The sequence below is a fragment of the Puma concolor genome, chromosome A1 (genome assembly GCF_028749965.1).
Source record: "Puma concolor isolate L17-30 chromosome A1, mPumCon1.1.hap2, whole genome shotgun sequence".
NCBI classification, from domain to species: domain Eukaryota; kingdom Metazoa; phylum Chordata; class Mammalia; order Carnivora; family Felidae; genus Puma; species Puma concolor.
The window spans coordinates 143,058,557-143,074,989 of NC_141667.1; the positions used below are offsets into that span (position 1 = coordinate 143,058,557).

General features: G+C 38.8%; 1 protein-coding gene across 2 annotated transcripts in view; it reads right to left on the reverse strand.

Annotated features, from left to right (window-relative positions):
* The window catches only part of HSD17B4 (hydroxysteroid 17-beta dehydrogenase 4), an 89,517-nt gene that overhangs the window by 44,388 nt on the left and 28,696 nt on the right, over positions 1 to 16,433 (reverse strand). For both annotated transcript variants that reach the window (XM_086705691.1, XM_086705698.1), the window contains exons 9-13: positions 12,441 to 12,532; positions 9,163 to 9,187; positions 7,118 to 7,246; positions 4,298 to 4,401; positions 2,580 to 2,816 (exon numbers count right to left, since the gene is read on the reverse strand). In XM_086705691.1, coding sequence (XP_086561817.1) covers positions 2,580 to 2,816; positions 4,298 to 4,401; positions 7,118 to 7,246; positions 9,163 to 9,187; positions 12,441 to 12,532 — 587 coding nt within the window. The remainder of the gene's footprint in view (positions 1 to 2,579; positions 2,817 to 4,297; positions 4,402 to 7,117; positions 7,247 to 9,162; positions 9,188 to 12,440; positions 12,533 to 16,433) is intronic.

The following is a 16,433-nucleotide window of genomic DNA, read 5'->3' on the forward strand; positions in this document are numbered from 1 at the left end:
GGCTCAGATCATGATCCCAGGGTAATAGGATGGAGCCCTGCATTGGGCTCTGTGCTGAGCATGGAACCTTCTTAAGATTTAAGATTCTCTCTCTCTCTCTCTCCACCCCTCTCCCTCACTCACACACGTTCTCTCTCTAAAATTAAAAAAAAAAAAGTTGGGGTTCCTAGATGACTCAGTTGGTTAAGCCTCCGACTTCAGCTCAGGTCATGATCTCACGATTTGTGGGTTCAGGCCCCGTGTCGGGCTCTGTGCCGACAGCTCGGAGCCTGGAGTCTGGTTCGGATTCTGTGTCTTCCTCTCCCTCTGCCCCTCCTCCCCTGCTCTTGCTATGTCTCTCTCTCTCTCTCAAAAATAAATAAAATATTTAAAAATAAAATAAAATAAAATAAAATAAAATAAAAGTTTTAAATGAATTTCAAATCACATGTACCAAATACAAACAACTCAACTAAAACACAAGAGAGTATTACAACCATGTTCAAAGTAATTACAACCATGTTCAAAGCACTATCATTGTCCGTATTTCCTTAGTGTGATATCTTACAAATTATCTATAGATACAAAAATTGACACAGATGCATCTTATAAATTAACTATCAGTAGATACTAAGGACATTGTGTAACTCGAGAGACACTTAACCTCAATGTATGGAAGCAAGAATACACCAATATATGTAGGAAAATAATAGGACAGAAAAAACAAAATCTGACCCATATACTCAAATGACCACACCCCACTGCCATGGGACACCTTTAATTCTGTCTTCCTCCGAACCCAGAAGGAGAACAAATGAGACAAATGGAGGATGGCCCACCATATCAAATGGCCTGGACACTCAAGGTGGGAAGACAGGGATTTCAATTCAAGAGGGCTATTATTTCTGGCCACAGATTCTGAACACCATTCATGATTTTTCCAACTCCTCCTGACTCTGAAGGAGTACAGTGCAGAATTCTGAAACATTTGCTTTAACTGTTTGCATTTCAATTATTCAAACAGAACTGTATGCAGCAAATACCATGGGGCAGTGACTAAAACAACAAACTGCCTGGTCCATATCTCTTGCCTCCCTCCCAACTCATCAGATACTCAAACAAAATTAAGTTCTCACAGATTCAGAGCAGCAATGGGCGAATCGCTCCTCCAGTAAATGGGTCCTCCAATCACCAAAGCCAGAGAAATTGGCTCACAGCTCTAGGATTCAACAGCTATCCCTGGACACATGACCTGAACCTTGACTCCAAGAAATGAAACATGCCCCACCTCAAAAGCTTTCTCACAGTTGTTCACACCTTCCTTCTTGAAATGACTTGTCCATTTTGCTTCTCAGATACCACATTCTCCCGCTATTCCTCAGAGCTCATATTTTGCCAGCCATTCCTTCTCGGTCTCCCTTGCTGATTCTTCCTCATGTCTTCAACCTTTCAACACTTGTAGGGTCCGGTCCCTGAGTTCAGGCTCTTCTCTACCTACGCTCACACGTTACGCTACGTGATTTCATCTAGTCTTGGGTCTTCAAATATCACTTCAAGTCTAAGAACCCCAGCGAGACCGCTACCCCCCAAACATCACGACTCACATATTCAACTGCCCGTTTTACATCTCTACTGGATTGTATAAAAGAATCTCAGGTTTTTCCAAAACCAACCCCTGACCATCCCCACCTTAAGGTAACTGTATACATCTATCTTGTTATATATATGTTCTATATAACTACTATACATACTAAATATATTGTATATAGTTAATTACAAATCATGGATAGAGACATACATGCATATATTTCATCCTAGTTACAAAAAACTTCATCTTTGACTCCTCTTTCCTTCGACTCACATCCAGCCTTTTGTTTAAATTACTATAAGAGACTCTTAACTGGTTTGCCTGCTTCGGCTTGGCCCCCATATAATCTATTCTCCACACAGTAGCAAAAATGAGCCTGTGAGTGAACACAGCTAGATCATATCACTCCTCAGTTCAAAGCACTACAGACTATCTCCCATGTTAGTTAATCAGAGCATAAGCTAAAATCCTTATAATGACTACAAGGCCCTCTTCTCCTACCACGCCCCCCCCCCCCCCCACTTCATCCTGTAACAGACTGGCCCCCTTGCTGCTCCAAAAACAAGCCAATTATGCATCTGCCTCAGGGCCTTTTACACTTGTTCTCTCTGGCTCAAATACTCTTCCCAGATCATTACCTGGCTTGCTCCCTCACCACTATCATCAAGCAAGAGTTATCACATCCATTTTATAGATAAGGAAAGCAAAGCTTGAGAAAGTTCTGTACCCTTGGTCAAACAGCAAGCAAATGGCAGAGAGAGGATTGAGAACATTATGTTAGGGTCGTAGGACTGGACCTAATTGCTGTTTTCTTCTTTCTGCTTGTCCTTTCAACTAAGTCTCTTCTCTTATATGCTCAGAAAGGAAAATCAAAGATATGCTAAATCTTTATTCCTGAACCAACCATGACAAACTATTTTATTAACACATGTGCCCGCAAACAATGTGACATTATCAATCATATTTGAAGAAACCAAAGAAAAGCAAAATAAAGGTTTCTTATTACTCTTACCTTTTCCAAGCTGACCGGAAGCTCAGGAACCTCTCCTAACCCTCCACCTACTAAAGGTTTCTGAGCTACGATAACTCCAAATGTAGGCAAACAGGAGAAGTCAGAGCTTCCTTCGTATATAAATTTCATATCTTTTGGCTCCTTCACCGATGCTCCCACGCCAAGGGCATACATAATAGTTTCCAGCTCCGTGTAAGCAGAAGAAAATGGAGGGAATTTATAGCCAATGGCTCCAGCCTATGAGACAGGTATACGAAAGTGTTTTTTCAATGATATTTTTGTCAAATCCTTAACATTTTAACTTTTTCAAAACTATTAACTGCTTACGTACCTGGTTTTTGCTTTTGAAGACAGGTGAATAGAATGTCATGTTGGTGAATTTCATGGAGTGTCGTAATTGTTTCATTAGATTTTATTTTAATAGAAACCAGTTAGAAAGTGTGTGGGAAAGGACTTCATTTACAGATAAGAACTTTTTTTATAATTTGCTTCTTACTAACAGTATGTCTCATTTTCAAATTTCCTATCTCTGATGGTGAGAAGCCCTATTAATTCAGCAACTATTACAAACTCAAAAATACAAGAAAATAATAACAATAATGAATAGGTCATAAGTAGCGATAGTGAATCGCCCTACAGGAGCTACTGTATAAAATTAAATGTAAAAAGAGCAAAACGCTGCTTAATGCTTGTAAATTAGATGGCCTCAGAATGGTTTTAGTTAAAATGAAATTTTACCTTAAGTTCCTGGCTGGGAATGTCCCTCATCAAACTGGATATTGTATTTTTCTACTTAGTGATGATATGTCTTGCTAATGTGTGAAGTTGATACTGGGCTAAAAAGCAATGATGTCCGATTGTCAATCACTTTTATTCCAAAACAGGAGTCCACAAACAAGGGCTGAGAGCTAAGAATGGTTTTTACATTCTTAAAGATTGGTTTAAAAAAAAGAAAAACAGGAAGAACATGTGACCAGGAAGGGTAGGTGATCCACAAAGCCTAAAACATCTACTATCTGGCCCTTTCCCAGAAAAGTTTGCCAACCCCTATTCTAGGATAAAGTCATATTTATAACCCAATCATATTCTCAGGGTTAAAATTAGATTGTTAACATTATCACTCTATCTGCCCTGAGTCACAAAACACCAAAACCAAATGCATCAAATGATTTATTTCTCACTATTTATGCACTACATTTTTTTGTTTAAAGGCGACAGTAAATCAGCAAACTTCACATGAGCTATAACCACTATTCCATCAGAATTTCTACACAGTCGGAGGTCCTTTATTTGCAGCAATGTTGAAATAGTTCCAAAATACAATCTATCAATGCTTTCCCTAAAAAAAAAATGACTCAAAAGAGGCACTTAAATAGATATCCTTTTCTAAAAAGTTAGAAAAAACAGTAACTACAGTAGAATTATCAACACTACCAAAAAAAAAAAAAAGACACTTGTGTAATTATACTGAAGAAAAGAAAGTAAAAGTTACATAAGGCTACATCTTAGCCTCATGTTCATTCAAATTCTATAAATATTTAGTACATATTTTAAGAAAAGTCTTGTCACTTATCTTTCCTATTTAACAATGGACTAATAGCTTGGAAAATAACATTTTTGTATGAGAGAAAAGAGAAAAAGGAAAAAAAAAGAAAAAAGAAAGAAAAGAGAGGATCTCAAGAAAAGGCACAGCTTTTAGGCTTTTCTCCCCAACTTACAAATCCTGATGGTGCTGTCGATGCTGCGTGACTCATATGATTTGTCGAAACTCCTCCATCTGAATCGATTTTACTTATAACTCCAATTATACTGCCAACTGATTCTAAACAGTAATAACAACAAGGATGCTTCTGTTACAAGACATGACTAAGAAAAGTGACAACGTGCTCAATAATCATTCCTCTAACAGTGAGCAAGCCTGCCACAGGACCTTCACAGGCACTCATGAACTGAATATATGAGGTAGGACTATTAAAGGAAGAAGCTGTGAAAGACTCCAAAATAGACCAAAGATCACTGGGTGTTGTCAATGGCAAACACGCCATTGTCCAACATACTCTTCCTGGGTTTTGATTCCAAAGAGGCACTGAGCTTTGCAATGTCTTTGATCAATTTTACAGCTCTGTAAAGTGGGACCCTTGTCCAGAGACATGCAATTTTTGGTGAAGGAAAAACAAATTTCCCTTTCTCGCCATCATCACCCCTCCTCCAGGATGGAACAATGCCAAGATTATCCTCCGAACCCCCCACCCACGTCTCAAGTGATAGCTCTGAAGTCGGTACTAAAAATTTGTCCAGAGAAAACCATCATTACGAACAGAGACTTCAGACAGGGTTCAGAAGCTACTGTTCTGGGGTCTAAAAGGTTAATAAAGGAGACTCATGGGGCTGCCACATATGCCAGAAGATTCCAAGGACTCTGAGACCTAACAAACCTGACAGGTACAGGCTTCTTTCTAACCTTGGACACAATCTATAAGCAAACCACAAACTGTGGTGTGACCAGGGATATCAGCCAGCTTCTTGCCTCCGAATCCTCCCCTCACCGCCCCACTAAGAATGCTGCCAGAAGGAGGCTTTTAACTGAAAGTTACCTTGCTATGGGCTCAAAGGACACACGGAGACACGGGCAACCTGAATTAATGTGGCTCAAACACTGAGAAAGCTTGGGCCAGTTACGGCACTTTTCTGGGATTTAGTTCCATTATCTGTAAGCCATGATCAGTTCTACAGAAAAATGTGACATGTTTCTTCTAACTCTACTTCTAACACTCAGAGGTATATTTTCATTTAGAATTACGTAATTCATTTAGCTTTTTCTTTAGAATACTTTTAAGGCAATACAGTGGAACTTGGACATCAGAGGAAAGTTTTTAATGTACTTCTTTCTTTTTCCTTTCATTCATTTTCAATGATGGGTGACTCATTCACAGGCTAAATTCATCACAAACAGAAAAATATGGAATACAGGAAATGCTACCATTAATGACATTACAATCGTGCTATCATCTGGTTGAGAAAGAGCATAATGAAAATTTCAATGAGGGTACCAGCAGGCAGGAAAGTGTCATTAAGGAGGAAAAAAAAACAAGAATAGTCATTTTTTGAGATATATTCCCCTACCAAACACTGAATATAAAATTACTAAGAGGAAAAAAAAAAAAAAAAAGATCTGTCTACAAAATAACCCTGAATCATTATCTTTCCCAGAAGAGTCGTTTAAACTCCATATACTAAAAAAATAAGTAAATAAGTAAAAATAGGGGCGCCTGGATGGCGCAGTCGGTTAAGCGTCCGACTTCAGCCAGGTCACGATCTCGCGGTCCGTGAGTTCGAGCCCCGCGTCAGGCTCTGGGCTGATGGCTCGGAGCCTGGAGCCTGTTTCCGATTCTGTGTCTCCCTCTCTCTCTGCCCCTCCCCCGTTCATGCTCTGTCTCTCTCTGTCCCAAAAATAAATAAACGTTGAAAAAAAAAAATTTTAAAAAATAAGTAAAAATAAACTTCATATACTACATGCATATGTGAGTTACACTAGAAAAAAAACAACGTGCCTTTTGCTGATTGTCTATTCCTATGGCAAATCATAGACAGCTCGATAATTCCAGGGAGTAAGCATTTGCTGAATCCTTTCTGAGTTTGGCTCCCAGCGAGCACCAAACACAAAAGAAGTACCTCCAAGACACAGTCTCCGCCTCCAAAGGACCTTACTGTGCAGTTAAGAAACCACATATTTACGAAACAAAAGCAGCTCTGAGCAGATGCTAAGCGGTCAGAGTCCAGCTAAGAGAGAAATCAATGTAGCCTGAAATATCTGGGGAAGTTTGGTTGAACATCCAGGGCTTCAGTTTTGATTTTACGAGAAGTACTCGGGAAAGCACAGGTGATAAAGGCAGGCAGGGGAATTTTGAAGTTTCTTCTCATTTATTTTTGAGAAAGATAGAGACAGTGAGAGCAGGGGAGGGGCAGAGAGAGGGGAAGAATCTCAAGCTCTACGCTGACGTGGGGCTCGAACTCACAAAACTGTGAGATCATGACCTGAGCTGAAATCAAGAAGCAGACGCTTAACTGACTAAACCACCCAGGCACCCCAGGAAAGGGCATTTTAGAAGGGTGAGACACAGCAGCAAAGACGAATGGATAAAACAACACAACATCTACTCATTAGACAGAAAAGAGCTAAGCCTAAATAAAACTGGCCTATGTGAACTTTTTGGGAAACAGAGAAAAACCAGGTGAGGTAAGCAGTGACTGGTTAGGTAAGAGAAGACTCTGAAACGAACCATCAGGGAGGAAGCACAGAAGGGTGAACAGCTTGTACTATCCCCCACCCGGACATACACCCAAAACACAGGATTACAAAACAAAACAGAAAAAGTGACAGTGGGGGTTGACATACATATCTTAAATCTGAAAAGTTCTAATAGCTCCTGGCGCAAAAAACACACACTAGTTAAAAACAGAAGACAGGTCCCTAAGAGAAGAGAATGCTTTGTTGCCTCTGGCTCCCCAGCCAGGAGCGAAGGGATCTGGGCCTCTACCTTGAATTCTCCGGGGCTTGGTGGCATTCTCAAAGTCACAGATCTTCTTCCAATTAGCCTTCACCCCCTCGGGGGTCATGGGTTGATTCTTCTGTCTTACGATGGCTCCAAGGGACCGCTCCCAGCGTACTGAAACAAACGTACAGAAACGTACAGAAACAAAACAAAGAAGCTAAGCACAGAGTTTAAAAGGGACACAGGAAGTAAAACTCATCTAAGACCCTTGAATTTTTTTTAACCGCAAGAGAAAGGAATTCAGGGGGGACAAAATGAGTCTAATATCTGAAGAGTTATACTACATGACTTTAAAGAAGTTGTTCTTGAGATGACAATCCCATGAGGAAAATGTGAATTAAAAAAAAAAAAAAAAAAAAAAAAAAAAAATATATATATATATATATATATATATATATATATATATATATATATATTATAAAGCTGAAGGGAAACAGCTCTCCTCTGACCATGCCAGATACTACTAAAGGAAGACTGTAATGCTCAATCATAAAAATTTTAATTATAGACAATCACACCAAAAGACTGACTTCATGACCAAAGATCACTCAGGTAATATACTTCAAGATCTTTGCTAAACAGCAAAGTGAGGGATAACCAAATTAATATGTCACATAGCCCCAGGTAATTCCCTCATGCCTCCCTTTGCTCTTTGCTCCTTTTTCACAGGAAGTCAACTAGAATAGGGCAGATTCACAAAAATCATATTGCTGTAGAAATTCTGTGAGGAGAATTTTTAAGACTGTTTGTTGCCTTTCAAAAAAGCCCAAGGAATAAAATAACCACTAGTAACCTTATTTAAACATATTGGTCAGATTTTGATGATTATTAAATTGAAGCTTTGTCTCAGGCAATGACAGAAATACATGCTTCTAGAGTTTTCTTATTGACAAAGTCTCAGAAAAAACTTTTATTGCAACATTTCCTTTCTTAAATGGATATCCTGAGACACTTATGTTGAACAATGCTTGAGTAATATACGTTACTTTGATAACCAAAGAGAATAGTCATTAATGATGAAAATATTGATACTCTATGCTATATCAATGCCCTCCAGTAATGACAACCTTTTAAATAATTTCATTAATTCTGATACCAGCAGCCAACTGAAAACTTGATTTGGGATACTGGAATTTTTCACAATTTTTTTAAATGTCATGAAGCAATTGTCCAATGTGGAACTCACAAGACTGGGGAGCTGGGGAAAGAGATGGTTGAAGCCAAATGAGTTCACTATTGGACCAGAGGGCAACAATTTCCAGACATCAGTTGCAATTTCTGTCTCAGCAAGTTGTCCTCTGTGATTCCTGACCATTACCTCCTGATGTCTCATAGCCCCAAGGAAGAAAAGAATCAAACAAGAGAAGTGGAAAATTTTCCTGCTGTGCTCTCTAGGACAAGACTCTTCCCATCTTTACAAAACAGCCCCCTCTCTCACTCATTACTCTGCAGAAACAGCAAGAACAATCATGTGGGGGCACCTGGGTGTCTCAGTCAATTAAGCATCCTGATTTCGGCTCAGGACATGATCCCATGGTTCCTGAGTTCAAGCCCCAGCATCAGGCTCCATGCTGACCGTGTGGAGCCTGCCTGGGATTCTCTCTTTCCTTCTCTATCTGCCCCTCCCCACTCATGCATGTGCACATGCTCTACATCTCTCTCAAAAATAAATAACCTTTATTAAAAAAAAATAAATAATGTGGGATGCTGGAGACATAGGAGGACACAGGAGGACAAACAGACTGTGCTGTCTGAAGGAACCGCCAATTACGCATAGGCCAGACAACTCCTGAATAAAGACTGCCAACAGGGAAAAAATCCTCAACAGTTTCTTGAAAATGCCAAAGGCCTTCAGGACAGCTTCCACATTTTAGAATGCCTATTGGTATACCCATGTTTGAGGTAGAATATGCGTGCATGAGCTCCAATAGTTAGCCATTTGTCAAGACCTTTACCCAGCTCCAACTGGATGTGCAAGGTTAAAAATACAGAAACAATATACGGCAAATGAAAAACTAGAAGAGACTTACATTTTCCAATCCATCCTCCTCCAACCTACCAAAAAGAGGGGAAGACAGTTATACCATCTAAAACGGATCACAAAGAGGATTTTTTAATAGAAAAACAGGCAGGTGTCATACTAAGAGTATTAGAAGGCTAGATGACAATGGATGAAAATAACACAGTTCTACAAAAGTCCATGGGCCTCCATGATTTTGCTTTGTTCATGTTACCACAGTAGAAATACAAAGCAGCATTAGGTGGTAGACAATGCATGTGGTAGAAAAGCATGACTGATGTCAGAAACTAAGGCTTTAGGGCCACCTGGGTGACTCAGACGGTTAAGCGTCCAACTTCGACTCAGGTCATGATCTCGCTGTTTGTGAGTTCGAGCCCTGCATTGGGCTCCATGCTGACAGCTTGGAGCCTAGAGTCTGCCTGGGATTCTATGTCTCCCTCTCTCTGCCCCTCCCCTGCTCATGCTCCGTCTCTCTCAAATATAAATAAACATTAAAAAAAAAAAAACTTAAAAAAAAAAAAAAACTAAGGATAGATTCTTCTACTGACTAGTTGTGTGAGTCCCATCAAATCATTTGAACCCTAAATCCAAGTTTTCCCCTATGTAAAATAAGGATAATAATATTCTTCATGAGCTAACCATAAAGGTTAAATAATATAAAATAGTAAGATTGTCCCAACAACACAGGCATGAAATAACAGCTCCCTCTAGAAAGATCTAGTGAAGAAAAACATAAAAAGGAAAGAAAATAAAATTAGGATTTGACTTAAACAACTACATATTGTCGTTTCAATAAGGTATCTTTATAGAGAGAAGGCAAACGACCAAATATATTAGTTGCCACACAGAAAAATCACATTTTTTCTAGAGGTCATGCAGGGGAATCCCCAGAAGAGAATGTCTGATGTTAAAAAAAAAAAAAAAAAAAATCTTCAAGCACCACAACTACAATGTGTCAGAATTGATCATGAGAATTCCACAGGCAGAGGACAACAGAATATGTTATCAGTAGAGAGCACACAGGTTAGTGGCTCCAGGTCAAGGGCATGGCTTTTTATCACCCTTTGCCTCTATATGAATATGCCCACAACTTTTACAACAGACCAGTCAGCCCTGATGCTGTCAGGGTAGATAAGTCAGCAGTGGTTTCGGTAACAGACAAGACAGATGTCATATTGTACCATATTTGGGAGAGGTTCAAGAAGCTGGAAACTCCTCCAGGCACTAGAAACAGGAGGTCCAACTGAGCCAAAGAATCTCTATCTCTCCCTCTAGGTACCTCTCAGAATTTGGCAAACAGTGGCAAAACTTACTTTCAAGGTTTAAGGTGGGATATTACAGATGTTTCTTACTGTATTTTATCAATCATGCATACCAAATGTTCCTCACTAAAAATGTTCACAACATACAGAACACATAAAACTGTACCTATAACATGACCTTGTTGTCTCTATAGGTTTTGCTGTATGTATAAAATGTATATCTAAGAAAAGAGACTATTCGTGTAAGATAAACATCTAGGGGCGCCTGGGTGGCTCAGTCAGTTAAGTGTCCAACTTCGGCTCAGGTCATGATCCCATGGTTTGTGGGTTCAAGCCCCTCATTGGGCTCATTGCTGACAGCACAGTGCCTGGAACCTGCTTCAGATTCTGTGTCTCCCTCTCACCCTGCCCCTCCACTGCTTGTGTTCTATGTCTCTGTCTCCCCCTCAAAAATAAATAAACATTAAAAAAATTTTTTAAAAAAGATGCAAATCTAATAAAAGACTGGAAGAATACATAAAAATATTAATAGTAGTTATCTCCAGATAAGGGTAATATGGATGGTTTTTATTTTCTTCTCTAAACTTTCCTGTATATTTAAATTTTTCTATAAAAGCATATACGATTTTTATCTACAAAATAACAAAAATTCCTTAATGACATACAAGGCAGGCCAACTTCTGAGCTCCAGATGGCTTGATATTATTAAATCTGTAAAGTTCTTAGAAAGTTCTTTTCACCTCTAATTTTCCACAATTCGCAATGTCTGTCATTAAGAAAGTGGAGGCACACATCTCTGCTTAGATATGGGTACATTATTTTTTATTTTATCAAGTTTTTATTCAAATGCATCAGGTTAATATAGCATTCACTTCCAACTAAGCCAGGTAATTTTGCTACCAAGAAATATTTTTGGATGTCATAGTATTCTTCATATAACAGGTTCATTATTACCACAGAGAATCAAATAAAGGTGGGGCGGAGAATCTAAAATATAACAGTACTAGGGGGAAAAAAGAGATCACACTTAAATGAGGAATCAAAAATGTATAAACTGGCATAAAGAGATCTAAAAGGACTTTGATTACAAAGTGAAAACTGGATCTCACTGGATGTTTGGATTATGTGTGCTTATTTTTACAATAAACACTTAAAGCCCTACGATGAGGAAAAATAGGAATGTTTATTCTTAAAGTTAAAATACATAATAGGTTACATTTACTGACCTATCATGCCCAGACTAAATTTCTGGTATGCTGACATAACAGTTACAGTTGAAAACTAACTGTTATGTACTAGATCCAGTGCTAAGAGTTTAAAAATAGGATTTCTCGTTGTCACAAAAGCCCAAGAAAACTGACGCTCGGGGACATTAATTTGTACAATATTCCAGCGAGCCAGCAACTGTCAAAACAGAGAATTCAAAACTCAGGCTGGCTGACTCTGAACCATAAGCTCTATCCTCCTACTTTAACAATCAGGTTCCCAAGCCAAATAAAACCTTCTTCATTTGACTAAACACCTCTAACCAGCCACATTTTCATTTGGTAAGCATATTAGAAATGAAGAAAGAAAGAAAAACAGAATTTATCAAGTTGCTATTTCTTTCTCAAAAAAGGACATCTGTCAACACTTGTTCCTTAGTTAACTATAATATTTAAAAAATACACAAGTGAGGGGCACCTGGGTGGCTCAGTTGGTTAAACACCGACTCCTGATTTTATCTCAGGTCATGATCTCACGGTTCCTGAGATCGAGCCCCACGTTGGACTCTGCTATGACAACATGGAGCCTGCTTGGGATTCTCTCTCCCTCTTTCTCTGCCCCTCCCCTATTCACATTTCGTCTCTCTGTCTCTCTCTCTCTCAAAATAAGTAAATAAACATTAAAGAAAAATATACAAGTGATATCAAATGATGCAGATCTTTCCAAATGTGAGCAAGTGGAAAATATTAATGCTTAAATCATTTTTTATGTTTAATTACACAAATATTACTTTGAGAGAAAGCAGGAAGGTGCAAAATACCTCAAACAAGCCACCGTTTTCCTCACAGCTCTCATGGCAAAGCCAAAGGACCAAGGGCGCCACGTAATCAGGCTTCAAAGTTTCCAGGAGATCTAAAACACATCCCAAAAATGTTTATGAACAAGAATATACACATATTCAATCCACCATTTTGCTTTCTGAAAACTCCTTACTTACAAATTTTGGTAATTCAGAGGCTTTTTTAATAAGAACAAAATGAGATCTACAAAATTAATCAGTCTAACATTCAAAGCTTTTGAAAGAACTGTTTCATCCCTTCTAACTTTGAAGGCAACAGATACACCTTTCCAAGAGGGGTAACATACTATACAGACGACAAGTTAAGTTAAAGCTACCTAGGCAGTAAGTGGTGAGTAGAATTCTACTTAACATGAGGAACTGAAGTCACCATTCATTCCCAAAACTATTTGGCTCTCCCAGCAATTTAACCAGAAGCTAGAAAACTACAAAACAGCCTTGACCATTGTAATGGCGGTAAGATAATGATGTGAAATGAAGCTTGCAACCATCACTGATGAGTAACGAAGTGTAAGAAATATTTTCCCACTTGATGCTTTCCATGAGCAACTTAATAGAGTAGAAAGGAACAGGCATACCTTGGAGATATTGTGGGTTTGGTTCCAGACCACCACAATAAAGCAAATATACCAATAAAGCTAGTCAAAAGAATTTTTTGGTTCCCCAGAGCATATAAAAGTCATGTTCATGCTACCCTATAGTCAGTTAAACTGTACATTAACATTATGCCTAAAAAAACAATGTACATATTTTAATTTTAAAATACTTTAGCCACACCTGGGTGGTTTAGTTAGTTAAGCCTCCAACACTTGATTTCAGCTCAGATCATGATCTTGCGGTTTGTGAGACTGAGCTTTGCATCAGGGTCCACGCTGAGCATGGAGCCTACTTGGGATTCTGTTTCCCTCTCTCTACCCCTCCCCTGCTCATACTCTCTCTCTCTCAAAATAAATATTTAAAAACTAATAATAAAATAAAATACCTTATTGCTAAAAAACGATAATCATCATCTGGGTTTTCAGTGAGTTATAATATTTTAGCTAGATGAGAGTCTTGCCTCAATGTAAATGGCTGCTGATTAATCAGGGGGGTGGCTGCTGAAGGCTGGGGTGGCTGTGACACTTTCTTAAAATACAATAATGAAGTATGTCCCATCACTTGACTCTCCCTGTCAACTGATTTCTCTGTAGCATCTGATGTTGTCTGACAGCATTTTACCCACACTAGAACTTTCAAAACGAGTCAATCTCTCAAACCCTGCTGCTGCTTTAACAACTCAATTTATATAATATTCTAAATCCTGTGTTATTATTTCAACAATCTTCATGACCTCTTCACCAGGAGTAGATTCCATCTCAAGCACCACTTTCTTTGCTCATCCCTAAGAGCTCCTCATCCGTTCAAGTTTTATCATGTGATTGCAAGAATTCAGTCACACCATCAGGCTCTACTTCTAATGCTAGTTCTCTTGCTATTTCCACTGAATCTGCAGTGACTTCTTTCACTGAAGTCTAGAACCCCTCAAAGTCATCCATGAGAGTGGAAATCAACATCTTCCAAATTCCTGTGAATGTTGATAGTTTAATCTCTTCCCACAAATCAAAAATGTTCTTAATGGCATCTAGAATGGTGAATCCTTTCCAGAAGGTTTTCAATTTATTTTTCCCAGATCCATCACGGGAATCACTGTCTAGGTCAGCTATAACATTATAAAATGTATATCTTAAATAATAAGACTTGAAAGTTGAAATGACTCCTTGTAGCAGGCCTGAAAACAACATTAATCTACATCTCCATCAGAACTCTTGGGTGAGTTGGTGTACTGTTAATGAACAGTAATATTTTGAAAGAGATCTTTTCTTCTGAGCACTAGGTCTCAACAGTAGACCCAAAATATTCAGTCAACCCTGCTGTAAACACATGTGTTGTCATCAAGGCTTTGTTGTTCCATTTATAGAACACAGGCAGAGTAGATTTTGCATAATTCTTAAGGGTCCTAGGATTTTCAGAATGGTAAATGAGCACTGGCATCAATTTAAAGGCATCAGCTGCATGGGACACGTGGGTAGCTCAGTTGGTTAAGCGTCCGACTTCAGCCTGGGTCATGATCTTGCAGTCCATAAGTTCGAGCCCCACGTCAGACTCTGTGGTGACATTTTAGAACCTGGAGCCTGCTTCGGATTCTGTGTCTCCCTCTCTGTCTGCCCCTCCCCAACTCATGTTCTGTCTCTCTCTCTCTCTCTCTCAAAAATAAATAAATATTTAAAAAAATTTAATAAAATAAAATATTATAAAGATTTCCTTTTAGAAATATGTTAAAAACCAGAAGTATTGGGGCGCCTGGGTGGCGCAGTCGGTTGAGCGTCCGACTTCAGCCAGGTCACGATCTCGCGGTCCGTGAGTTCGAGCCCCGCGTCAGGCTCTGGGCTGATGGCTCGGAGCCTGGAGCCCGTTTCCGATTCTGTGTCTCCCGCTCTCTCTGCCCCTCCCCCATTCATGCTCTGTCTCTCTCTGTCCCAAAAATAAATAAACGTTGAAAAAAAAAATTAAAAAAAAAAAAAAAAAAAAAAAAAAAAAACCAGAAGTATTAAAAACCACAAGGTTGTCCACTAGTCAAGTAGTCTATTATATAATCAAGTATAAGAACAGGCTCTCAATCATACACTTAAATTTTACATTTTTAAAGAACAAAGTTGGAAGACTCATATTACCTGAGTTCAAGACTTACTATAAAACTACAGTAATCAAGGGACACCTTGGTGGCTCAGTCGGTTAAGCATCCGACTCTTAATTTGGGCTCAGGTCATGATCTCACAATAGTGAGATCAAGCCCCATGTCAGACTGAGCCTGCTTAAGAGACTTTCTCTCCTTCTCCCTTTGCTCCTCCCCTACTTGCACTCTCTCTGTCGAAAGAAAGAAAGAAAGAAAGAAAGAAAGAAAGAAAGAAAGAAAGAAAGAAAGAAAGAAAAGGAAAAACTATAGTAACCAAAACTTCATGGCATTGGTAAAAAGACAGGCACACGTCAGTGGAACAGAACACAGAATTCAGAAACAGACCCGCACCTACATGGTCAATTGATTTTCCACAAAAGGACAAGGACAACCCAAACCAAGAATGAGTACTAATCTCTAGGACAAATTAACTAGTTTCTTCAACAAATAAATGGCTTTTTTTTTTTTTAAAGAACAAACACTTTTATTAAATAAAACAAGAGCTATGGTAACAAAATGCCTGTGGACTTTATCTGGATCCCTGTGGAATAAGCCAACTCAAAAAGGGTACCTTTTAGACAGCCAGTAAATCTTAATATTAATTTGTTATTAGGTGATGTGAAAGAATTATTTTGTTTGATGTGATGATGACACTGTGGTTATAATGTCCCTATCGGTTAAAGATCTATTTCCAAGAATTTATTAGGTGAAATATAAAGTCTAAGACTTATTTTGAAATATTACAGAAAAAAAAAAAGGAAGAAGGTGACAAAAAAAAATCATTTTGAAATATGCCCAGAGCATGGTGCTTTCCTTAACAAAGGGCTATCTTCACAGAGACTACCAGAGCCTCATCTGACCTAGGGAAAAGGCAATTAGCAAACTGGAGCCTCTCTAGCATTCCTGTCTCAATTAAGGAAAGACGGTGAAAATGGCTAAGAAACTCTTCTGAAAGTCACAACCCAGGACTTTGACTCCCTAAAGAAAAATGGAGATTCAATCATAAGATTATAGAACATCTTCCCTCCCCGTGACTTACAGCCACAGCAACAGGACTCCAGTGTAACAACAGTGGGTTCTACCTGACAGAGCTCAAAGACGCATTCTATTTAACAAAGAGTTTTTGGGGAAACCCAAAGACAACAGGGAACACAAAAACAAGGACAGAGAGGAAAAAAGCCTCTGACACAGATAGTCCCAGCAAACAAAAAACATGGCCTATGGCCTAAGCACATATACTT